This window comes from Prionailurus bengalensis, chromosome B1 (genome assembly GCF_016509475.1).
Source record: "Prionailurus bengalensis isolate Pbe53 chromosome B1, Fcat_Pben_1.1_paternal_pri, whole genome shotgun sequence".
Classification (NCBI taxonomy): domain Eukaryota; kingdom Metazoa; phylum Chordata; class Mammalia; order Carnivora; family Felidae; genus Prionailurus; species Prionailurus bengalensis.
Window position 1 is genome coordinate 194,948,644 of NC_057344.1, and position 25,664 is coordinate 194,974,307.

General features: G+C 44.6%; 1 protein-coding gene across 10 annotated transcripts in view; it reads right to left on the bottom strand.

Annotated features, from left to right (window-relative positions):
* CC2D2A (coiled-coil and C2 domain containing 2A) overlaps nt 1-25,664 on the bottom strand; it is a 152,808-nt gene that overhangs the window by 76,539 nt on the left and 50,605 nt on the right. For all 10 annotated transcript variants that reach the window (XM_043572936.1, XM_043572932.1, XM_043572934.1 and 7 more), the window contains 6 exons: nt 21,931-22,093; nt 16,102-16,238; nt 14,873-15,004; nt 7,721-7,930; nt 6,448-6,554; nt 1,912-2,052 (listed from right to left, as the gene is read on the bottom strand). In XM_043572936.1, coding sequence (XP_043428871.1) covers nt 1,912-2,052; nt 6,448-6,554; nt 7,721-7,930; nt 14,873-15,004; nt 16,102-16,238; nt 21,931-22,093 — 890 coding nt within the window. The remainder of the gene's footprint in view (nt 1-1,911; nt 2,053-6,447; nt 6,555-7,720; nt 7,931-14,872; nt 15,005-16,101; nt 16,239-21,930; nt 22,094-25,664) is intronic.

Below are 25,664 nucleotides of genomic sequence, written 5' to 3' on the forward strand. Positions count from 1 at the left end.
GAGGGGCAGCCTGGAAGATGGAATTCGGAAGCTGAAACTCTGGAATTTCTGGGAGACATCCGTGGTTTCTGTGGGACAGACTACTTGGATCTGTCTTTCATCAGCTAATATTAACTCAGCAAATACCAAGTGGCAGCTTCTCTGTTTGGGACCAGATACCCAATGGCGACCAGATCCCTGCCCTCAGGAAGCACGGTCTTGTCTTTGTCCCAGGAACTGTAGGATGGTTTCTGAGTCTTATGAAAATTATGAAATTTATGAAACCCTAAAAATCACAATTTGCAGCTATCTTTGGCTAAAGCATGACTCTCTTCAAAGTAAAGTATCAGATAATTGCTCATATTTTTTACTTTTCATGTCGATGTATAGCACAACACTTACTTTCAACAAACAGTCAGGAAGGGACCAAAACCAGCAGCAGAGACACTCTTTAATTCATATACAGAATATGGTTTTGTTGTGATGACTCTACTTTTAATCATGTATCAAAGTCTAGTGGATTAGGTAGCATACCTGATATCAAAGCATACTTTCTCTGCACCATATACAAAGATCTATTCCAAACGGACTAAAGACGAATGAGAAACATAAAACTATAAAGATTATAGAGACCATATAATAGAATATCTACTTGACTGAGGGGAACAATTTCTAAAGCAGCATACAAAAAGCACCAATCATGAAAGAAAAGATGAACGTATTGTATCTGTGTAAAATGAAGAATTTCTATCATGAAAAAGCAGCAGAAGGGAATAAGGAGACAAGTACAGAGTAGGAGAGGGGAATCTGCAATGCACATCAACAAAGGGCCCATGTCCAGGATAGATGTCAAACTCTTACCAATTATGCAGAAGATACAAAGAAAAACAGTTCAGTTCAAAAATCTACAAAAGCCTTGAACAGACAGAGGAAATCAAAGTGGACAATTTATGAATGGGAAGTTAGAAATTAAACCATGCTATCGGACTGGCAAAGTGTGAGGTTTGACAAGACCAGGTGACCTCGATGGCACGAGTGATATGGACCTACAGGAACACCGCTCAAAGTATAAATCGGCACAACCACTCTGGAAAAGTGTAATCAGCACGTGAGTATTAGAGAGGCGCATCTCCTAAGACTCAACAATTTTACTTCTGGGTATATTTCAGGAGAGCTTAGGCACGTGTACCTTAAAAGACACATATAAAGTACTTATAGAAGTGCTGTCTTGTAATAGATGAGAAATGGAATCAACTCAAATGTCCATCAACAGTAGAGTGAACAAGTTCTGTTGTATTCATATAATGAATATAAAGCAAAGAAAATGAACAAATCAACTATAGCTATAAAGTAGCTGAATCTCACGCAGTATTAAAGAACACACTACAAAGAGTACATACAACCTACTCTCATTTGTGGATACATCAAATACAGGTGATATTAAACTACATATTTTTAGGAGTTACAGGTAGATGGAAAACCTAGAAATAAAAACAAGGAAATGCTAATCATAAAAGTCTGGAAAATGGTAACTTCTGGGATGAAGGGGGAAGGAGGCGGGGTTAAGAACATAGGGGCTGCTCAGGTGCATGTAATGTCCTATTTCTTTACCTGGGGAGTGGTCATATTGTTATTTACTTGTCATTCTTTATTCAAAAAACCTTTTTTAAGAGAGAGAGCATGAGGGTGTGAGCAGCGGAGGGGCAGAAGGAGAGGGAGAAAGAGAATCTTAAGCAGGCTCCATGTTCAGCGCTCAGCACAGAGCCCAACGCAGGGCTCATCCCATGATGGTGAGACCATGACCTGAGCTGAAATCAAGAGTTGGACCCTCAACTGACTGAGCCACCCAGGCGTTCCTATTTGTAATTATTTTTCAAACTGTACCCATGTTTTACACATTTTCTCAATAAAACAATCTTTGAAAAAGCTTACTTTCTCAAAACAAGTTTCAAGGGTGTATTTGTAAACCTCTGAAATTCTCGAAGGGATTTCATCTCCTTCCAAACTTTTATGATGGTTTTAAGCAACATTCGATCTTTTTCTTGTTCAGCGTCACGCAGTTTTCTTGTTTGCCTAGAAGATTGAACATGTTGATATATATTAAAAAGTTATTCAGGTAGGTGTGTAAATTAAAAAAGAAACTAATAATGCTGTAGTGACTGGATATTTAATCTGATACCTATAATACTTCTTAAGTACTAGAAATCCAAAAATATGAGTGGAAATTTGAAGACAATAGGATGCCAATCTGTTTCAAGAGGTTATTTGATTTTGTTTTCTCTAGGTGAATCTGAAGTCAGTTAAACTAAATCACCTTCTGAACTTGTTATTAATAATACTATGTACCCTTAAACAAACAGCCACCTTTGAAGTTATAAAAATAAGAGGCCCAGTAAACTCAGTTCTCATGGACTAAATTATTGCAGACTTAGGAAAATGCTACTGTCCCCGTTAACAACAAACATTAAAATCTGTCTTTGTTAACACAAATCACAAGTTCTAATGTTGCTCGCTGCCTGCCTTGGTGAGTTTTCAGTGCTAACTAGATTAACAATATTTTTAGCTTGATTTGAAGAGGCATCAGTTGAAAATGTTTTCATTTTTATTCCCATTATTTAAAGTGCTTGGGAATTATTCAACCCCTTACTTTCAGCCCTCTCTATGAATGATAGTCCAGTCCAGAACCCAAATGTACTCTATTGTGCTATTAATCAATTAGTTAACTAGACAATTTTTCTTTTCTTGAGCAAGTAGCAGGTGTCATTCCAGGTGATTCAGAATGTCTAAGACTGGAAGTGTCTTTGTCCTCAAGGAATTTACAACTTAGCTCAGGAATCAGATACATAGATAAATGACTACAACATACAAGGTGAGATTCGCCTAAGAGAGTGCTGTAGAAAACCACGGAGGCAGGGTCTCATGAATTAGCACCTCCTGACCTCCAGAAGGAAGACCTGAGTCTGGAGGTTGCTCTTGTGATGACCCAGTCTGTGGAGATGGTACAGAGAAGCACAGAGGTCTAGGTTCCCAGTCATTCAACTGCTGGCTCCGGAAAAAGAAGATGGCGGAAGACGACAGCCAGTTAGTGGTTGGGTGGCCAAGATTCGAGATTCTCTGAAGACCTCACAGAAACAAGAAAGCAATGAACTAAGAAACATTCTTCTTGGGAAGCAGTGAAGCATGTGGTTAAGGGCACAGATGTTGGAACCTGACTCTGTAGGTTGAGACCCTGGGTCTCTCATCTGTGAGCTGGCCTAGCAAACAACTTAACTTCTCCCTGCCTCATCTGTAAGCTAGGGGTGCTCACAGAATCTACTTCACAGGGTTGTTGAGAGGAGTGTTAATGCTAGAACCGTGCCCGACATCTGGTAAGTGGTCCGCCAAGGGTTACCTGTCACTATCAAGTGGTCTGTGTTCTTGTGCCCTTAGCTGCTACCTCCCCGGCCTTCTTTTTAAAAACCGCGGTATAAAATTATCTTACTGAGTTCTAGGACACGTTGAGGCTTTCTGACATATTTCCTATTTGCTTTTTTAGTACCTGACAAAATAGTTTCTCAGAAATGCTAAAAATGAACTCTTAGCAAGAAAAATTTGACATCTGAGCTACAGAAGCAAAGCATCACAAAAGAATATTTAACGACCAGTTGTGGTCAGGGCTCTGGAGGAAAAGGCAAAGGCAGTTTTGCCTGGGGAGTCAGGTAACATTCTTCTGAAACTTGGTAAAGATGGGGTCCGGAGTGTGGATGAGGGTATCAGCCCTGAGGTGAAACTCTGGGAGTTCACTGGCCTCTCTGGATGATCTTTCCAACCACGGGACTGGATTCCTCTCAGGAGAAAATGCAGATTAATAAAGAAAAGAAAAAGAAAGACCCTGTGAGGGACTTAGAACATTTAGAAGCTGGGCAGAGGAGGATGATAGAGACAGGATGGTGGGAAGGACAGGCAGAAGGAGAGGGGTGCGGACATCCAAGAGAGGGTGGCCTAGGGAGGGGAGGGGAAGAAATACATCACAAAAGGCCCCTCTGGTGACAAGGCCCCTCGCTGTCAAGAGGCCAGGTAGCAGGAGGGGCTTGGCAAAACGGAGGTCCCTAGGGACCGTGGCCAGATCGCCTCAGAGGAAAAGCGGGTGGGTGAATGAGGACGGGTTCCAGTGAACAGGATGGGAGGGAGCCGAGCAGAAAGATTGGTTCATGTTTGCCACAAGTTTGGCTGTGAAGGGAAACACAGAAAGGTGTAGCCAGATGGGGCTCTAGGGTGGCAGAATTTTTACATGTTCAAGTCTGAGTAGGTCTGAGGGTTGAGAGCCAGTAGGGAGAGTGAAATACAATGTCTCCCTGTCTTGCACCCACAAGGTGCTTCCTTCCTCGTCCAGCTGGTTGCAGCTCAGAGGGCCAGCAATGAGGTCGTGATGCCATTTACAGAAAAGAAGATGGAAAATGACGGAAAATGCTCGCTGTGGAGCTCTGCTGGCTGTTGACTCGGCCGATGCCCGGCGGGGGCTCACCCGGCCTCTGGTCAGGTCAGCAGCCGCACACGGGCCCGCTTGAGGGGACATGTGGGAACAGGCCGTCTGCTTTGAACTCGTTTCAGCAATAGTTAAACATCAGTAAAAGACTAAAACCCACTCTTTCACGGGGCCAGAAATGCTGAACCGCAGAGCTGTTCATCCCCACGGGCGGCAGAAAGACCACACTGGCTCTGCCACCCACGGGCCCCCGGCACGGTCTGTGCACCTTATGCACCGTTCTGCCAGCTTCCAAATGCTGATTAATAAATACAAGTCCATAGAAAACCACTTCTGTATTCAGAACAGCTTTTTGTCCCTTTTCTTACCCAATGTATGCGAAAACAAAAATTATCTTCACAAAGAGGCTGCCAGCTGGGTTTTTTTGTTTTAGCATAAATAAGAATTTTCATTTCATTTTATTTTTTTAAAGTTTATTTACTTTGAGAGGGAGAGAGAGTGCGAGCAGGGGAGGGGCAGAGAGAGAGAGAGAGAATCTCAAGTAGGCTCTGACAAAGCAGAACTCATTAACCGTGAAATCATGACCTGAGCTGAAATCAAGAGTCAAATGCTTAACTGACCGAGCCACCCAGGTGCCCCAAGAATTTTTGTTTTAAAATATACTCTTCATGCATTTACAATGACAATATCTCAACGTCACTAATTTCCACTTTGCTGGAAGAACTAACTGAAGTCTCGGTTGTAAAAAGAAAAGTATGCATTTAAAGTCCTGGATTTATTAATTCCTGTTCTAAGAATTTATCCCGTGGAAATGTACAGGTACATAAATATATATACACACAGGAATGTCAATTAGAGCACAGTTTCAGCATAAAAAATAGGACCAGTACAAATGCCTCTCAACAGGGGACATAGCATCTATATAATGTCAGCCTTTAAATAATGATACGGACCTAGATGTCCTACAATAAGAAAAGGTCTGAGATGCATTTTGCATAGAAAACAAGTTGTGAGATGGTAAATGCAATGGTTCCTTAAACAAAATACAAACATATAAACACATCTGTGTATGTGTGCGTGAGTATATACATGTGTATGTACAGGTGGAAGAACTAGCAGAAATCTGTTATCGTGATTTTCCCCGAGGGATGGGACTCCAGAAGATAGTCACCTTCTACATTCTGTATTTCCTTCTTGTTTGGCAACAATCAGGCTTTAATTTTTGAATTTTAATTATGAAAAATGCCCCCAAATAGAAAAATATATGTCATAAATAATTGGGACACTTGTTCACATTTTGATATATTTACTCAGGGCCATTTGTTTTTGGCCAAAATGTCATAGTTACAGGTGAAGACCTCTTGAGTTTCATTCCCTTCTCTCCCTCCCTAGAGGAAGCAGCCGGCACCTGTGTCTTTTCTGTCCGAGTGTACCACACACGGGTGTGCCTACAACAGACGAGCGTTGTGTTGGGTATTCTTTAGGGTTCATGAGCCATATCACATGGCGAGTCTCCTCCTAACACCTGGATGTTTTCATTCAACGTTGTTTTATCCATATTGGTACACAGAGATCTAAGTCAGTTTAACTGTGGTGTAGATGTTCAGTGGAAGACTATACCAGACGTGTTCGTTCTGGTATAGGGTTATTCTTAGTTCCTTACTTTTGTAAACGATGCTATGAAATCCCAAATTTCTGTGTCCCAGCTTGTGGGCACTTTCCACACTTTGCTAGCGTGTGGTCAGGCTCCTCTCTAAAGTGGTGGCTGTAGCAATGTTCATTTACATCAGTGGAGTGTGTGAGTCACAATATCCACATCCTCATTCTTTTACTGGATTTCAAATTTGGGGTTAATATGATGGATATATCTCATTATTGCATTTGGCTCAATGTCTCATGTATTCAGTGCATTCAGAAAAACCAAAAAAAAAAAAAGCTTTCAACAAGTATGCATCTAACAAGGGGAGAAAAAGTACAAGTTATAACGACAGACTTATACTCACCGAATTTCAGATTTATACTCATTGATAGTTTTTTGGGTCGTATCAAGAGACTTATGAGTTTTTTCTGGGTTAAGTCCTGTCTGAACTGCATTTCTTAGAGCTTGGAGCTTAAAAAAATGGATAAAAGTTTTGAGTTAGAAACTCTACTGCCTACTGCAAATTACATGCCCCAAACCACCCACTTCTCCAGGGCAAAATGATGCCAACAAGTCTGTGAATGGGTGTTCAGGCATCCAGCTGTTCCCACACTTTCGCCAAAATGAACTCTGACAGAGAGCTATTTATTCTATTCTTTTTAAAAAATTTTTAATATTTATTTATATTTGAGAGAGACAGAGACAGTGCGTGAACAGGGGAGGGGCAGAGAGAGAGGTAGACACAGAATCCGAAGCAGGCTACAGGCTCTGAGCTGTCAGCAAAGAACCCGACGTGGGGCTTGAACCCACTAACCTGGGTCATGACCTGAGCCGAAGTCAGATGTTCAACTGACTGAGCCACCCAGGAGCCCCTATTTCTTCTATTCTTAAAAAAGAAAAGGAATAATAAAGAACAGTGTATGTCCATCCCTGTTCTGTAGCCCAGATAATCAAATTGCTCATGACAAGTGTCACTTTTATGTGTGTGTCTCAAAAATAAGGTTTCTTTCAAGGCTAAAAGCGGACCTTTCTGGGTCCTGGACATATAGTGGTATTTTTGTGAACCGATCATAAAATCATAGACTCATAAAAGGAGGTATGGTGGAGTTACCTCTTATTTGGGCAGTAGGTTTGAAGCCAAGGCGTGGGAGGAAAGTTGCCCATGGTCAAAATTAAGCAAGAAAAGCCCATGTAAATGCCAGAGATCCATATCTTTGAGCATCATTTGAAACAACTGACTTGTGTTTGGGTACCATGTTATGGGAAAGTACATGTGAAAATGAGAATGTCTCTAAGGACAGAGAGGTGCCCAAGCCATGAACGGTCTCAGCATCTGAGGTCACACAAGCAAGACACAGCCACATATCTTCCATTTAATGCCCGCTCCTGGGAGGTCAGGTTACTTGCACTGTTTGCACACACTTTTCTCTTTAAGCTAACTGTGTGCCACCGAATTTTCACACATTAAATGTACATTGCCAAATCCCTCCTTTTGCCTGTAGGTAGAACACTCTATCATACATCCTAGGCCAAGGGAGCATGTGAAAGAGGTGCAAGAAAGTTTGCTGCAGGAAAGTGTCTTTGTTGCTTGGGCTCATCAGAAGAACCAAGTCGACAGTAAGAATGGAAGAGTGTACCTTGTCAGTAAGAAATTTTGCCTTGTTTCTCTGGTGTCTTGCCAGGTACTGGTCATATAACTGGGCCAGCTTGGCTGCCAAAACATGCTCGCGGCTGAAACAGGGATGATGAGTGAAGATTAACCCTGAAATATCAATGTCCAGTTGGAAATTTCCCGGGGAGTCTCCAGACCCAATCATGTGCTGACTTCTGTGGACATATTTTACCGCCTGTCAAAGAGAGCAGAGTGTGGGGGGACCACAGTTAAAGCACTTATTGGATAATGATGCTGTGATGTGCAGTGGGACAACAGGTGCACCAAGATCCACAAGTAAGAATATATGAGTTTATTTCTTTTCAGCCATTCAATTTCATATTTCCCACCCCTCCCCAGATTAGTAGACTACTCATGTTTTGTATCCTTATTTATTTTAATAAAATAACAAGTTTTCCCCTGTAAAATAACATTTAGTCTGTCTCTGATGAGAAGATCGACAGATTTTTTTTTGCTTAAAAAAAAGTGTCCTTTTGGGCCACTTGGGTGGTTAAGCTCTTGATCTCAGGGTCATGAGTTCAAACCCCATGTTGGGCTCCAAAGTGGGAGTGAAGTTTACTTAAAAAAATGTTCTTATAAAATTAGGATGTGTTTACAAATGGTAGGCTTAAGTAGGAATGGATTGACTATATCTCAGTACCTTCCAGAATATGCTGAGTTGAGTCTCCATTTGGGTTTATAGGGAGGGGAGACCATGCCTGTTGGGTTCATATTTTGTGCCTTATAAAAGCCTTGGTTCTGATCATTAATGTCCTTACACTTTAGACTGCACCAATAGAGGCATAATTCTTTTCTCTTTCGTTCAGGTGAAAGTATTCAATTATAACTTGCATTTGTCTTAGAAGTTTTTAGGGGCACCTGGGTGGCGCAGTCGGTTAAGCATCCGACTTCAGCCAGGTCACGATCTCGCGGTCCGTGAGTTCGAGCCCCGCGTCAGGCTCTGGGCTGATGGCTCGGAGCCTGGAGCCTGTTTCCAATTCTGTGTCTCCCTCTCTCTCTGCCCCTCCCCCGTTCATGCTCTGTCTCTCTCTGTCCCAAAAATAAATAAAAACGTTGAAAAAAAAATTAAAAAAAAAAAGAACTTTTTAATCTGCATGTGGCCAATATGTGTCTTATGATCACCGGGATTAATTACAAAAATTTCTGTTTCACAAAGACATGTACAAGTAAACATCATTCCACAGACCTAATAGAAAATTCATTTCTAATTGCTTTGCTCTTGCTGGTTCTTGTTTTGTCCTTCCCCTTGCCAAAGGGTTCCAGGGTTATGAGATCACTCAGGTGTGGCTTTCGGGTTCCATCTTGTACTCTTCTTGGTATGTGGGTAGCATTGCTTGAAGTGTGACCTAAGTCATTGTACTTCATTTGTCCCTCCCCAAATCTCCATTAGCCTGTGTTCAAATGATTGCTGATGGTCTCTGCCTTAGGCTCAGCTCAACCACATAAAAAAAAAACTTCTAAGACGACCGGTAGTCACTGAGCTAACGACTCAAAAGACCCCAACTCTCTTCCTATTAAGGGGAAAGACTCCTGGTTCCACGTCTTCCTTTTTGCTATATTTTTCTTTTCCCACATACTGAGAACTATCCGAAAACAGCAGAAACAATTTCTTCTAAGAATAAACAATATTTGTAGGGCATAGTATTTTAATTTTGAAATTGATTTGATTCTTCCCTTTCCATTTGAAAACCAAAAACCAAAACTATCAAGGGTGATGCAAATGGATTATCTGCCAATGTTCTCAGTGTGTGTGGAGATGAATGCCAACGGAGAAAGAAATTTAGAAGTTGTATGGAAAAACAATAATCATTGGTGGGATTAACATACAAGTTTCTATATTTGCCCCGAGAAATAAGAGGAACAGAGTCTGAATCCAGCCCAGAACCTGCAGGAGATTCTGTAGCCATTGTTCTGGTCTTCCTGGAAAGCTTTCTCATCCCCATCTTCTGGGCATGAGGTGGGGGTCACAGGTCCCACTTACAACTGACCAGTTTGTCCTTAGTATTGATAATATGAATCTTGGAGGAAAAGATAAGACCCTTTCCCTTAGAGTTGTTACGCTTAGATTATCAAGGGTCATGCCTCCTAACACATGGAGAATTCTGGCCTGCCTACAATAGGAGGGAGTGAAACCAGTCAACATTCAAGGAGAACCAGAGAAAAGAGAGCTGGAGAGTGAGACTGCCATCATGGAGCCCCTGGTCTCAGCCCCTGAGGTCCTGGTTCCTAAATCCCCTCCTTTCATTTTCTGATTTATCTCCAGATCCTTCCCAGTTATGTGGGCCACCAAGTCCTCCCTTTGCTTAAGTTAGTTTTGCATTAGCTTCTGTCATTTGCAACCCAAGAGTGTTGGTGAATGCAGAGTTTAGAGCCTAGTAGGTGACCAATGCCTGGGAAACATTGGTGAGGATGGTAGAGGGGAAAGTGCTAATCTTCTCAAGTGGTAATTAACAAGGAGGTTGGAATCACGGTAAAGGCCTCAAAACGGTAAGCAGTTTTGCAAAGGGGAGGCTCCTACACAAATGCCCCTCAGGAATGTCATGCCAACTTCAAATCCCAGAACCTTTTACTTATTTATTTTTTTTTAAGTAAACTCTGTGGCCAACATGGGGCTCAAACTCACAACCCTGAGGTCAAGAGTTGCATACTCCTCGAACTGAGCCAGCCAGGCACCCCTCACAGAATCTCTAACACGTGACATTTCTGTTTACCATATACCCCATGCTAGGGGCGGTCTCGCTAAGGCCTTGTTTGACTGTTGCTACCTCTGTACTCCCTGAGTTTAGGACAACTGAGAATATAGTGGACTTTCACTTAAGGATGGAAAAATTAAAAATAAAAGAGGGAAGGTAGGAGGGAAGGAAGCAAAGATGGAAGGGAGGAAGGGAGGGAGGGAGGAAGTGAGGAAGGGAGGAAGGAGGGAGGAAGGAGGGGGGAAGGAGGGAGGCTGTTGGGATGCTTTCAACAACCCGAACCCTACTTTGCTATCAGGATTAGGCAAACTGCATTTTATATTGTTTATGCCATATGTGCAATGCACTCTTGGCATTTTTATTTTTGAAGTTGTGGAACAGTTCCTTCTTAAGAGGTATTCGATTGCATTCTTTCTCATTTGAAGTTTAATTTTGTTCTTTGCACAATATCGGATCTCTTTTTGTATTTCTCTATTTTATTTATTTATTGAGTATTAATCTATTTTTTACATTTACTTATTTATTTTGAGAGAGAGAGGGAGAGAGTCCGAACTTGCACACACAAGTGCACGCAAGCAGGGGAGGGGGAGAGAGAGGAGAGAATCCCAGGCAGGCTCCACATTGTCAGTGCACAGCCTGACACAGGGCTCAATCTCACAAACTGTGAGTTCCTGACCTGAGCCGAAATCCAGGGTCAGACGCTCAACGGACTGAGCCACCCAGGCACCCCTAGTATTAATCTATATTTAATGGTCTCTAACAGAGGTCTTAAATTAGGAACAGTAGAATATTACATTTTTACCAAATACTAATGGGGGATGAATTTGGTCAGTCCTGCTGGGTCAGCATCGAGCCTAAGAGCTCTGAGGCATAAACTCACCAAGGCTCCATTAATGGCCCCAAGAATTGCCAATTCCCAGTTGGCACACTGACTTGGTTTTCCATCACTTGGATGCCAGGGTTAAGCCAGACCCCAGGAAAGCCACTGTTCTGCAGGAGAGACAGCTGAGGAGAGGAATAAGGAGGGGGGTCTCTTCTAGACACATTCAGCTCAGCTGAATCATTTTAATAATATTCAATTTGTACTTTGATTGAGGTGTCCCTGCGTACCAGCCTCCTGCTCAGTGCTAGGGCTAAGAGAAGAAGAAAACCCCATCTTTGCCCTTGAGTCACTTTCAGGGGAGTGGGGGAAGGAGAGAGAAGATGCATTAATAACCTGTCAATGAAGCCATTTCTGCCCGTTCATCTCCTTCTCTGCTCGCGCATCATGTCAAAACTCCCAGATGGAAGGTATGTTTGGATAGAGGGCTAAAAATATAGATCATACGCATTTAACGTTTGTTCTTAAAGGCAAGCCTGTGACATGGAACAGTGGAAGAACGGGTTTTGGCATTGGACAGATCTGAATAAATGTAAGAAAAGGCAAAAGTTAGGAAGTAAATAAAATTGTGAAAATACCAATCCAGAAAGAAATGCATGATGTTTTAATCACTGGAAGTTTCCACAATGACACTCCAAAAAAAGAACGAGGTATACAATTCAACAGCGAACTTAGCAGGTAACGTGTAATGGGGGATCAGAGAGGGCGTATAATATCTCCTCCCTCTAATTTAAAGCCTTCTGCCACCTTCTCACACACTCCAACATATCCTTCATACTTTGCCATGTAACTTTGCTGAAATGGATGGAACAGTGAAGGGAGACTGACCCTCTAAGAAATGACCTTGGGAGCCTCCAGTCCCTTTGGATCTCTCCCTCCTCTAACTTCTTTGGCTCCTGTGATGCTGGATGCTCAACCCCCTCCTAGTGGAACTATTCTCTTTCCCGACTTCCCCATTTCTGCACACAAGATGGGAAGATCTCCCGTCTCACAGGCATCGGGAAGAAACCACCTTGCTTCTCCCCACTGTCCATCCTCATGGCTTCTTCCCCAGAGAGAAAGAAGAATGTGACTAGAGAGCCAGCTGGAGCTTAAGAGCCATTGGTCTGGGTTCTCTGCTGCCCCTTCTTAGCTCTTTCCCGAAAGCCTGCTTACTGGCCTCGTGGGTTCTCCTCAGCCGTCCCCATGGTGAACTCGCCAGGCTTGTGTCCAGGCGAGGACCTAATTCATGGGAGACGGAACAGGAAGCCCATCCGGTCTTGGGTTCCCGTGGCATTCTGCTGTCCGGCTGTTCCCATAGTGCGACTGATGCCTGCATCCCTCTCTGACCCCGTGCCATTCCCAGCTTCCCAGCTAGCTGACAACTTCTAAAGCACACAGGTAAGATTAATTGGCTCCCCTAATACCCCACCCTCCGTGGTATTTACTCTTCAATTTTCTCATTGTAACCCATAGAGTCTCATTATATCAATGTGTCCTGCTGAAATGGATGGAACAGTGAAGGGAGACTGACATATTGCTGGATATGTGCCCAAGGGGAAGACTATCTCGATCACTAATTAGGTCACAGATCTGGCGTGGAAACAAACAGATGACAAATCCCTCATGGACAGTGACTTGGGTTTGTGCTTGTTTTGCAAATCTACTCCCATGATCACATTTGGGCACAAAGTAGCCACTCATTAAAACTTGTCTGTAATAACAACAATATTTTATAGAAGTTCACATTTTGTTTTTGTTTTTAGAAAATGTTGATTTATTTATTTTTTTAGTGAGAGAGAGAGGCGGCGCGGGGCAGAGAAAGAGGGAGAGAGAGAATCCCAAGCAGGCTCAGGGCTGTCGGTGCAGAGCTCAACTCAGGGCTCGAACTCACAAACTGAGATCATGACCTGAGCCAAAATCAAGAGTCAGACGCTTAACTGAATGAGCCACCCAGGTGCCCCAGAAATTCGTAATTTTAAATAAAGGGCAGGAGCGCCTGGATGGCTCAGTCTGTTGAGCGTCCGACTTCGGGGCAAGTTATGATCTTGTAATTCGTGGGTTTGAGCCCTGCATTGGGCTCTTTGCTGACAGGTCAGAACCTGGAGCCTGCTTCAGATTCTGTGTCTCCCTCTCTGCCCTTCCCCCACTCATGCTCTCTCAAAAATAAATAAATGTTAAAAAAATTTTAAAACGGCATACAGTTACATTATCTTAATACTCACAATGATCCTCTGAGGTAGAGAGGACTATTATTGTTCCTATTTTTTAATTAAGGAAATGGGACCCTCCCAAAGTCACGAAGTAGTTGTTAGTAGGGCAGTTCAGATGCCCTGACTCGCACCCGTGTCTTGCTTTACGGAATGATCATTAAATCCCCTCATTCTGTTCCACTGTATCCATGGTGAAATATTACAAACATAAAATTACATGGGTTTCTTTTTTTTAAAATTTTTTTTTATGTTTTTATTTTATTTTGAAAGAGAGACAGAGTGCGAGCAGGGGAGGGGCAGAGAAAGAGGGAGACAGACTCTGAAGCAGGCTCCAGGCTCTGAGCTGTCAGTGCAGGGCCTGATGTGGGGCTTGAACTCATGGACTGCGAGATCACGACCCGAGCCAAAGTCGGATGCCCAACCAACCGAGCCACCAGGTGCCCCAAAACTACATGGGTTTCTGAAGGTGGTGATCTTTGCTCAGCAGTTCAGGAAAGCAAGAGTAATATAATTAAACACATAGGCAGGCAACTCTGCCTGTTTAACACTAGCCAGCACTTACTGAGCTCTGATCCAAGCACTCGAATGTACTGTCTCAACGAATCTGCACACTCATCATAGAGGCAGATACTATTATTATGTCCATCCTACAGATGAAGAGATTGTGACCCAGCGAAATTAAGGGCCAAGTTTGCCCTGTGAATGTCAGTGCCAGGACTCAAGTCAAGCTGTTTGCTACCTGGCCTTAAGAAAACACAGTAGAAAGGATTTGCAAGGATAGAAAATCTCCAGTTATATAATAAAGAGACAATGAATGGGAAATAATCCTGCAGCATATGTGAGATGGCAGAGAAAAAGGAAGAAAAATAAAGCCAGCTAACCTGGATACGCAGATAAAGTCACTGACTTAGCCATTCCTACCTGGGAGCTCATTCCTTGTTTGAGAAGCAAGTAGGTGAGCATAGTAGGCTTGTTCTTATATAACACGCCTGCTGTTTGTTCTTTATGTGTGATGTAGAGAAACTTAAACAACCAAAGTACAATGTTATGAACTTAGCACTCCAGGCTATCCAAAGAACAAAGCACTTTCAAGCACATTCATGCATTAAAGATGGGGAGGTGGAGGTGCCTGGGTGGCTCAGTCGGTTAAGAGTCCGACTCTTATCTCGACTCAAGTTGTGATCTCACGGATTCGTGAGATCGAGTCCCGCGTTGGGCTCTGAGCTGACAGTGCGGAGCCTGCTTGGGGTTCTGTCTCTCTCTCTCTTTGCCCCTCCCCCGTGTGGGCTTGCCCTCTCTCTCTCTCTCTCCAAATAAATAAACTTTTTTAAAAAAGGGGGAGGTGGGCTTACCTTTTTATACAATGTTTCAAGTTCTGCCCTGAAGTCTTGCTCCTGTGTCAACACCGGTGGTCTTGAAGGAAATGGCTTGATGGGGTTTGGCAGTGCTACGATTCGCCCATCGTCTCCGAACCACCTTCTTCCCTGCAGGTCAAGCAGAGGGATGGACAACATTTTATTCTTTTTTTTTTTTTTAATTAAAAAAAAATGTTTATTTATTTTTGAGAGAGAAAGAGAAAGAGAGAACGGAGGAGGGGCAGAGAGAGAGGGGGACACAGAATCCGAAGCAGGCTCCAGGCTCTGAGCTGTCAGCACAGAGCCCGACCTGGGGCTCGAACTCATGAACTGTGAGATCATGACCTGAGCCGAAGTTGGTCACTCAACTGACTGAGCCACCCAGACGTCCCAACGTCTTCTAACTGGACAGAAAATGGCTTACAAAAGAAACAACACTTGCAAGAAAATTCTGGGTCGACACACACATTTCATGCACCTTCCCCTGTCCCAATAGATCTTTAAAAGCCTCGTTTCTGGGGCGCCTGGGTGGCTTGGTTGGTTCAGTGTCAACTTTGGCTCAGGTCACGATCTTGTGGTTCGTGGGTTCAAGCCCTGCATCAGACTCTGTGCTGACACCTCAGAGCCTGGAGCCTGCTTCGGATTCTGTGTCTTCCTCTCTCTCTGCCCCTCCCCTGCTCACACACTCTCTCTTTCTCTGTCTCTCTCAAAAATAAACATAAAAAAATTTTTAAATAAAAAAAATAAAAGCCTCGTTTCCATTAGCAACTGAGTCGTCACTAACACCCCCCACAATTAAGATATAGTCCTCACTCCCCTCCAAAAAAGCGTTAACAAAAAGCTTACAGGGGTGCTTCAGAAAAAATGTATTTTCTATGCATGAGAAATTGAAGGAAAAAACCATAGGAGCAAAACAACGGAGAACCTTCTATCCGTGGATGATTAAACATTTCTGTGAACTGCGTGAGGGTTGTGGACATCTGACTCAGCAGAAGAATCCCGAGCCCAGCCAACGGAAGATGGGTTTTAAGCGGGGGGAGAGGTTGTGCGGTTTGAGGATCGCCAAACGTACTGAGAGACAAATAAAAATATTGAACCACTGTCTACAGGCAGGAGGAAATGAGCATGATGTGACTGTCCCCACAGGAAGAAGCAGCTCCAAGAGTTGCCCACCGGGGGACAGGGAGGACGGGGGGTGGGTGGGGGGACACTGGCTGTGTGCTTACAGGTTCCTGTGTCAGCAACCTGTTCTCCATGATGTTCTGACAGGTGCGAGGCACGTCCGGTCTTGTGCCGATGTACAGGCCTTCGTCTTCCAGATATCTGGGCTGTACGTTCTCGGGAAGCTTTTTATACGTAGGCACTAGATAGGTCAGAAGCAAATAAAAGCAACATTGGTGCCAGCCTAAACATTTGCAGCTGCAATTTGGTGACTTCAAACAACCACTGGAGATTTCATTTAGATTCTTGGAAGCCGCAAATGCTCCATGTTAACTTCTAGAAGCAGAACCAGGGAAAAGAGGAATGTGTTCACCCGTAATATCACGTTGCAGAATCATGAAATAAGTCCACACCTAACTCACCAGTGTGGCAAAGCACAGGGACAGCGATATTCAAATCAGAGGACCTGCTTCATCGCTCACTGGTGGAAAGAACCAGGGCCGGGCCCTTCTTTGAACTCTTTCCTTCCATACAAAAGGGATGAGAATGAAATGAGGTAAAGTATGAGAAAATGCTTTCTAAGTTAAGAAGTTTAAAAAAGGAGATAAACTTGAAACAGAGCAGCAAGGGAGGATTTTCTCCGGAGGCGATGCATTTGCACTTGAGGGTTGAGAAGGAAGGAGCTGGGGATGGGGACCTGGGGGTGTGAGTGTCCCAGGGAACAGGGGAGGGGGAGGAACACAGGGCGGGCACTGAGTGGGTGGTGAGCCCTGCAGGGCAGTAGGGTGGAGGGAGGGCCTCTCAGGCCACCAGCAGCAGTGGGTTCTGGCCAGGGGTGTGGGTCACCGAAGGCTCTACCTGGGGAGTGACCGAGCAGATTCTCAGTTCTAGAAAGATCCCTGGGCCTGCTTGGGCAGAGTAGGCCAGAGGAGAAATGAGAAAAGATGGTGGATTTGTGACGGCCCGGAGCCAATTTGGGAGCTAAGAGGAAAGGTGGAGAATCACTTTTGTTTATAATTACCTCACTCTAAACCTCGCCAAATCCTCGAATCTGCCAATTCTCCTGTGTGTGGCCATTTGGATACTCTGCTTCCCAAACTCCCCCGCAAAAAAGCAACCAATGCCAGTAGTTCTGGAAGAACCTACCTCGGAGTCTTTAGAAAACCTGGGGCAAGCCACTGTTGTAACCTTTTTTTCTGTTCCCCACCCCTCACATGGCTAGACGGGGGCCCATCACTAACCCCAGGGGTCTTCAACTCTTTTCAAGGGAACGTTTTTGAGCACTCGCCCACCCTGCATATGCCTGTATGTTGTGTACGCATGATCATACTTACAGAATTAGATCAGGGAAGGAAGAGATTAAAAATACGTGTAAGTAGAAGCCCTGACATTGGCTAACACACTCGACTTTGGCAACCGTTCTCCAAACAGTGACAAGAACGACAGCACCAGTAACAGAAATTACTATTATTTCTGATCTCCTGCTATGTGCTGGTCACAGCACGGGTAATTCACTCATGTCATTCCTCAGTGCTCAAAGGAAAACTAAACGTCCAGGGTCATGTCATAGGAGCATCTCATTTCCTGCTGACTTCAGGCGAGGCACCCCGGAATAGAGGAGCTCGCTCATGGTCATACCTTGCGGAGGAGGAGCTGGGGCCGTGTGGCTCCCCGACTCCTGTTGGCTAGGCCAGGGTCACCTCCTCACAGGGCCCCCCCGTGGGCCAGTGCGAGTGGGAGAAGGATCTGTGATGGGATCCCTGCTCAGAGCAGGACCCCCGTGCAGCCGGGACAGCTTAGGCCTCCACGGGCAACCCCCCACCCCTTGTCTGAGCGGGCCCCTGGGGTGAAACCTCCACTCCCAACTCAGGCGGCTGCAGCAACAGGCCTGGACGTGAGAGTCCTCTGCACACAGACGCAGGTGAGGAAGTTCCTCCTTGGCTGAGGTTGCCGCAAATGCATTTCTCCACTCCCCCAAAGGGCATCAGGACGCATTGTGCCAGACGTGTGGCCTCTGCAGCTGGCCATCCCGCTCAGAAACCTGCCTCCCTCACGTCACTAGATTCAACGTCTTGGACTAGTTCCCTAACTTCTCTGGGCTTCTGCTTTTTCATCTGTAAAATGAAAGAGACGACTTCTCCAGCCCTGGTGTGGGAGCAGATTTGTGGATACATAGCAAGTGCTTAGAAAGGTGCCTGTTGGCGGGAGAGCACAGGATGCATTCACTGTTACTATTATGGCAAAGGTGTCAGCTTTGGGCACGTTTCCCTTCTGCTTATTATTATTATTTTTTTAAAATCTGTATTTGAGAGAGAGAGAGAGAGAGAGAGAGAGAGCAGGTGGAGGAGGAACAGACAGAGACAGAGACACAGAACCCGAAGCAGGATCCAGGCTCTAAGCTGTCAGCACAGAGCTAGACTCCAGGCGCAAACTCATGAACTGTGAGATCATGACCCGAGCCAAAGTCGATCGCTTAACCGACTGAGCCACCCAAGCAGCACACCCCCCCACCCCCATCCTGCGCCATGTCCAACAAATACATTGAACACACGTGATTCAAAATTAACTATCGAAATTAAACAACAAATTATCTTTGGCTGGGCTTTTAATTGGAACTCAGGACATGACAACTGAAAAGAAATCTAGCTTCCAGGTAAGGTAAGTGCAGGATCCCCTTTTCAGTCTCAAACCACCCTGCCTTTTCTTTTCTCTTTTCTTTTCTTTATTTTAATTAATTTATTTTATTTTATTTAAATTAAATTGAATTAAATTTATTTTTTATTTTTAAAATTTACATCCAAGTTAGTTAGCATATAGTGCAACAACATTTTCAGGAGTAGATTCCTTAATGCCTCTTACCCATTTAGCCCATCCCTCCTCCCACAACCCTCTAGTAACCCTCTGTTTGTTCTCCATATTTATGAGTCTCTTCTGTTTTGTCCCCCTCCCTGTTTTTATATTTTTGCTTCCCTTCCCTTATGTTCATCTGTTTTGTCTCTTAAAGTCATCATATGAGTGAGGTCATATATTTGTCTTTCTCTGACTAATTTCGCTTAACATAATACCCTCCAGTTCCAACCACTTAGTTGCAAATGGCAAGATTTCATCCTTTTTGATTGCTGAGTAATACTCCATTGTACATATATACCACATCTTCTTTATCCACTCATCCATCAATGGACATTTGGGCTCTTTCCATACTTTGGCTACTGTCGATAGTGCTGCTATAAACATGGGGGTACACATGCCCCTTCGAAACAGCCCACCAGTATCCCTTGCATAAATGCCTAGTAGTGCTATTGCTGGGTCATAGGGTAGTTCTATTTTTAGTTTTTTGAGGAATCTCCATACTGTTTTCCAGAGTGGCTGCACCAACTTGCATTCCCACCAACAATGCAAAAGAGATCCTCTTTCTCCGCATCCTCGCCAATATCTATTGTTGCCTGAGTTGTTAATGTTAGCCATTCTGACAGGTATGAGGTGGTATCTCATTGTGGTTTTGATTTGTATTTCCCTGATGATGAGTGATGTTGAGCATTTTTTCATGTGTTGGTTGGCCATCTGGATGTCTTCTTGGGAGAAGTGTCTATTCATGTCTTTTGCCCATTTCTTCACTGGATTGTTTTCTGGGTGTTGAGTTTGATAAGTTCTTTATAGATTTTGGATACTAATCCTTTATCTGATACGTCATTTGCAAATATCTTCTCCCATTCTGTCAGTTGCCTTTTAGTTTTGCTGATTGTTTCCTTTGCTGTGTAGAAGCTTTTTATTTTGGGGATGAGATCCCTGTAGTTCATTTTTACTTTTTTTCCCCTTGCCTCTGGAGACGTGTTGAGTGAGTAAGGAGTTGCTGTGGCCCAGGTCAAAGAGGTTTTTTTCCTGCTTTCTTCTCGAGGATTTTGATGGCTTCCTGTCTTACATTGAGGTCTTTTATCAATTTTGAGTTTATTTTTGTGTAGGGTGTAAAAAAGTGGTCCCAGTTCATTCTTCTGCATGTCACTGTCCAGTTTTCCCAGCATCACTTGCTAAAGAGACTGTCTTTATTCCATTGGATATTCTTTCCTTCTTTGTCAAAGATTAGTTGGTCATATGTTTGTGGGTCCATTTCTGTGTTCTTTATTCTGTTCCATTGATCTGAGTGTCTGTTTTTGTGCCATGCCATTTTAATTTTTAAAAAATATTTATTTACTTATTTTTGTGAGAGAGAGGGAAAGCACAAGCAGTGGGGGGGGGAGAGAGAGAGAGAGACAGACAGACAGACAGACAGAATCCGAAGCAGGCTTCAGGCTCCGAGCTGTCAGCACAGAGCCTGACGTGAGGCTTGAACTCACGAACTGCGAAATCATGATCTGAACCGCAGTGGGACCCTCAAAAGACTGCGCCACCTAGGCACCCCCGCCCTGCCATTTTAAGTGTGAACTACCAGTTAAGTAACTGGGGAGGTCCCTCAGGCACTCTCAGGAGGAAAGAAAATTCCAGGTGAGAAAAGAGCAAAGGGAAGCCCAGGCCAGAAACTCAGCCAGGGGCAGTCACTAGGAGTTAATCCAGTGGTCCTGACTCCAGCCCCTTAACCATTCCCGACCTCCACCTCCCTGAGGTGAGGAACCTCAGCCAACCTGCTTTGCAGCTCCCTCAGAATCGCTCACGTGATAACATCCTTTTGCATGACAGTGACATGCCTGGTGGCTGGGGGCTCCTGGAGAGTCTCAGACTGGTCTGGTGGGCAGGCTTGTGAGTAGAAGTTTGGGACTTGCAGCAACCGTGCCCTCCATCCCACCTCTGGGAGAGGAGAGGGACTACAGATTTCATTAATGGCAGTGATTTGGTCTACAATGATCGTGTCTATGTAAGAAGCCTCCATAGAAGTCCTAAGTGAAGGGGTCTGAAGAGCTGCCTGGTTGGCGAATGTGCGGAGGTGCATGGAAGCTCTGTGTCCCTCCTCTCGTGCCTTGCCCGGTGAATCTCTTCACGTGTGTGCTCTCTCATATCCTTTCTTACATGATCAACCAGCAAGTAGAAGTATTTTTCTGACTACTATGCACTGTTACAGCAAATGATCAAACCTGAGGAGGGGGTCACGGAGCCCCCAATTTGTGGCGAAATCGAGCAGAAGTGTGGGTAACATGGGGACCCACTACTTGAGGCTGGCGTCTGAGGTAGACAGTAGTCTTGTGGGGCCGAGCCCTTATTTGTGGGGTCTGTGTTAGCCCCAGGCAGGTAGTAAGCTATAGGATATCCAGCTGGTATTGGAGAATTGGTCGGTGTAGGAAGAAACCCACATATGTCTGGTCACAAAAGTGTTCTAGAAAGGTTGAGTGGGTAGAGGATGAAGCAGAGAGAGTTTCCTTCTCACAGCCCGAATCTCAGAATCTCGGAGTCTCACATGTTCTCCATCCCCAGCACAGGTTGCTGATTTGATGCGGGGACCCCCACAACATCCTGGTATTTCTTTTGCTGGTCTATCAGTGAGCGTTTGTTCAATGGGCATTTTCTCATGTTCTTTATTTTAGTTTCACCTGAAGGCATTTCTTCTTTTTGTTTTTAAAGTTTATTTTTTTATTTTGAGAGAGACAGAGATAGTGCAAGTGGGGGAGGGGCAGAGAGAGAGAGAGAGAAGGAGAGAGAGAGAGAGGGAGACAGAGAATCCCAGGCAGGCTCTGTGCTGTCAGCTTGGAGCCCAATGTGGGGCCCCAAGCTATGAAACTGTGAGATCATGACCTGAGCCGAAACCCAGAGTTGGATGCTTAACTGACCAAGCCACCCAGGGGCCCCAAAAGGTATTTCTTGATTACTAACTCAGATTAGAAATTGGGCATCCTCAGACACAAGCCATATTTCATCTGAAGGAAAACAAAGATGCCCACGCTGAGCAAGAAGGCAAAAAGAGCAGGTACCTGTCAGCCTGCTGGGCACGAACAGGAGTTCTTTTTCCATCTGTAGTCGGACGTGGGCGCTTTCATAATCTGCAGGTCTGACTGCCACAAAATCTGCAGCTGCGTGATCTAAGCCCCACAGAAAAGCCTCGGCCTCTGTAGCACTAATCAGCAATTGTTCATCCTGCAGCGGATTAAACAGATGGAAAAAGATCCACTAAGATTACTAGTTTACTTAGAAAAATAATAATGACATTAAACTCATCAAACAATGTATCTTATAATAAAGTTACCTTTCCCTTTTGTTTATCTTAAAAAAAAATTTTTTTTAACGTTTATTTTTTGAGAGACAGAGACAGAGTATGAGCTGGGGAGGGGACAGAGAGAGAGGGGGAGTCACAGATTCCAAAGCAGGGTCTAGGCTCCAAGTTGTCAGCACGGAGCCCAATGCAGGGCTCGAACTCACCAACCGTGAGATCATGACCTGAGCCAAAGTCGGCCACCTAAACGACGGAGCCACCCAGGGGCCCCATCCTTTTGTTTATCTTTTTAAATGTCTATTTATTTGTTTTTGAGAGACAGAGAGCGAGGGAGAGAACGAGCACAAGCAAGGGGGAGGGGCAGAGAGAGAGGAAGACACAGAATCGGAAGTAGGCTCCAGGCTCTGAGCTGTCAGCACAGAGTCTGACACAGGGCTTGAACTCATGAACTGCGAGATCATGACCTGACCCGAAGTCGGATGCTCAACCAACTGAGCGACCCAGGCACCCCCGTTTACTTTTTTAAATTAAAAAAATTTTTTTGTGTACTTTTTTTTAAATTTGTTTTTTAAATGTTAATTTATTTTTGAGAGAGAGAGAGAGACAGCATGCGTGAGTTGGGGAGAGGCAGAGAGAGGGGAACAGAGGATCTGAAGCAGGCTCTGCACTGACAGCACAGAGTCCGATGTGGGGCTTGAACCCAAGAACTGTGAGATCATGACCTGAGCTGAGGTTGGACGCTCAATCCACTGAGCCACCCAGGCGCCCTGTTTATCTTTTTTTTTTTTAAATGAAGGCCTAAAGCTGTCTGGCCTTTCATATTTAACAGGTGGGTTTTTTGTCTTTCACTACTCCACATACTTGGGAAATGTCAAAATCAGAATGGGCTGAAGACAGAAGACGTGTGCTGGGCAAAGCTACTGAAATCTCAACAATTCTGGCCTCCTCTGATGGCATGCATTCTTCCACATTTACTTAAAGTACTTGGGCCCAGAAGTTATGTAGTATGTTAACCTGCCGACCGGCACGGACCCCAGGACACGACATGGACAGCTGTGTCCACACTCTGCTCAGGCTACTGAGTCTTGCCTCCCAGCTCCCTGCACTGCCTGCCTGCCTTCGGGGAGCTTACCTATCATTCTTTTTTTAAAAAAAAATTTAATGTTTATTTATTTTAGAGAGAGAGAGGGACAAAAAAAGAGAGACAGACCATGAGTGGGGGAGGGGCAGGGAAAGACAGAGACACAGAATCCAAAGCAGGCTCCAGACTCTGGGCTGTCAGCACAGAGCCCCACGTGGGGCTCGAACCCATGAACAATGAGATCATGGCCTGAGCTGAAGCTTAACCGACTGAGCCACTCAGACGCCCGACCTTACCTACTGTTCTAATCTTTGTTTTTCTCACCCATCAGATGGTGATATTTTTTTTTTTTAATTTTTTTTTCAACGTTTATTTATTTTGGGACAGAGAGAGACAGAGCATGAACAGGGGAGGGGCAGAGAGAGAGGGAGACACAGAATCGGAAACAGGCTCCAGGCTCAGAGCCATCAGCCCAGAGCCTGACGCGGGGCTCGAACTCACGGACCGCGAGATCGTGACCTGGCTGAAGTCGGACGCTTAACCGACTGCACCACCAGGCGCCCCCGGATGGCGATATTTAACAGAGCTTACCTCTTAGGGTTTTGTGAGAATTATCGGACTTAGAATTCATAAAAATTCTAAGTACTGGGTCTATAATCACAAATGTTCGCTGAAGCATATTAATTTTGTTTGTGTAGTTTCCAAATTTTTTCTCCTTTTCTTTCTTCCTCCTCTCCATCTCCACCTTACTTTTCTCCTTCTTCTCTTTCTCCTCCACCACTTTTCTTTTTTTAGATTGAAGTCCGGTGCCCATTAATGAACAATATATTTAAAAATGTTTATTTAAAGATAAATAATTTAAAGATAATGCAGGGGAGGGGCAGAGAGGCAGACAGAGAGGGAGACACAGAATCTAAAGCAGGTTCCAACTGTCAGCACAGAGCCCGACATGGGGCTTGAACCCCCAAGCCGTGAGATCATGACCTGAGCTGAAGTCGGATGCTTAACTGACTGAGCCACCAAGGCACCCCCTAAGCAACATCTTTTAAAATCCCCTGGAGATTTGCACAGGTGGTTGCCTGGTTACCCGCCTCTTACTATTTCTTCCCAAATATACACAACAATGAGAAGGGGAAGTGAATCTACGTGGTGACCAAGCTCTCAGCGCAACTTGAAGACAGAGAATTCCAAAATCGTCAAAAAAGTAAAAAAAGAAAAAAGTGCCCTAATTTCAGTGTGTGACGTTTCTCGCTTGTGCCCCTCTTCCGCTTCGCGGTGAGCAGAGACAGACTGAGAAATACGGCAGAGAAGACAGAAAAGGAGAGCTACAAATAACCCACAACCTCTGCCAGAAAGACTAAATCCACCTTGAGCATAAAAATACTGAGGAAGGGTCTGAACGGACAAGAGCGCGCATGGAGTACGGGGACGGGGCCTCACCTTGCACACGATTTCAAAGGGCAGTTTGAGGAACACGTCGCTTCCAGGAGAGAAACACGCAAAAGAGAGGAGACGTGGCTTTTGGAGAGAAGTGTCATGATTTCAGAAGCCTACAAATCTGTTGCCAGTCCTGCCTTCCAGAAGCGGACCCTGGTTCTCCTCCCGTTCTGGGGGCCCTGCCCTCAATGACTTCCTTCCAAGAGCAGGATTACGAGTATAGGTATGTAGCTTCTGGCTCTAGGTCAGGAAAGGGCACCGTGGCTTCCTCCTTGTTTCCTCCCAGATACGTGCTTTGGGGATCCGCTGTCGTGTCATGGGGACACTCATGCAGCTTTGTGGGGAGCCTCTGAACTGAGGCTTCCCGCCAGCAGCTCTCGCCGGGCAGAAGAATAAACCACCTTGGGAGCAAACCCTCCTGCTTAGTCAAGCTTCCAAATGATTGCGTTCTTGGCCTCGTCTGCAACCTCCAGAGACATCCAGAGTCAGAACAAGCTGAACACTGATTTGTAAACCAATTAGTATGGAACAAGCTTCTGTAAGCCTAGGTAAAAAATTCCATTTTGATTCTGTTGCTTGTGTTTTGGTATCATCTCCAAAAACTCACTACCAGCCCCCATGTCAAGGAGCTTTTTTTGTATTTTTTTTTTCCTAGGAGTTTCGTGGTTTCGGGTCTTACATTTAAGCCTTTAATCCATTTTGAGATATGGGTCCACTTTCATTCTTTTACATGTGAATATCTAATTATCCTAGCACCATTTATTGAAGAGACTGTCTTTTCTTCACTGAGTATTCTTGGCTCCCTTGTCAAATTAAAAAAAAAATTGTTTTGAATGTTTGTTTATTTTTGAGAGAGAGAAAGACAGCATGAGTGGGGGAAGGGAGAGAAAGAGGGAGACACAGAATCCAAAGCAGGCTCCAGGCTTCGAGCTGTCAGCACACAGCCTGACATGGGGCTTGATCCCACAAACCGTGAG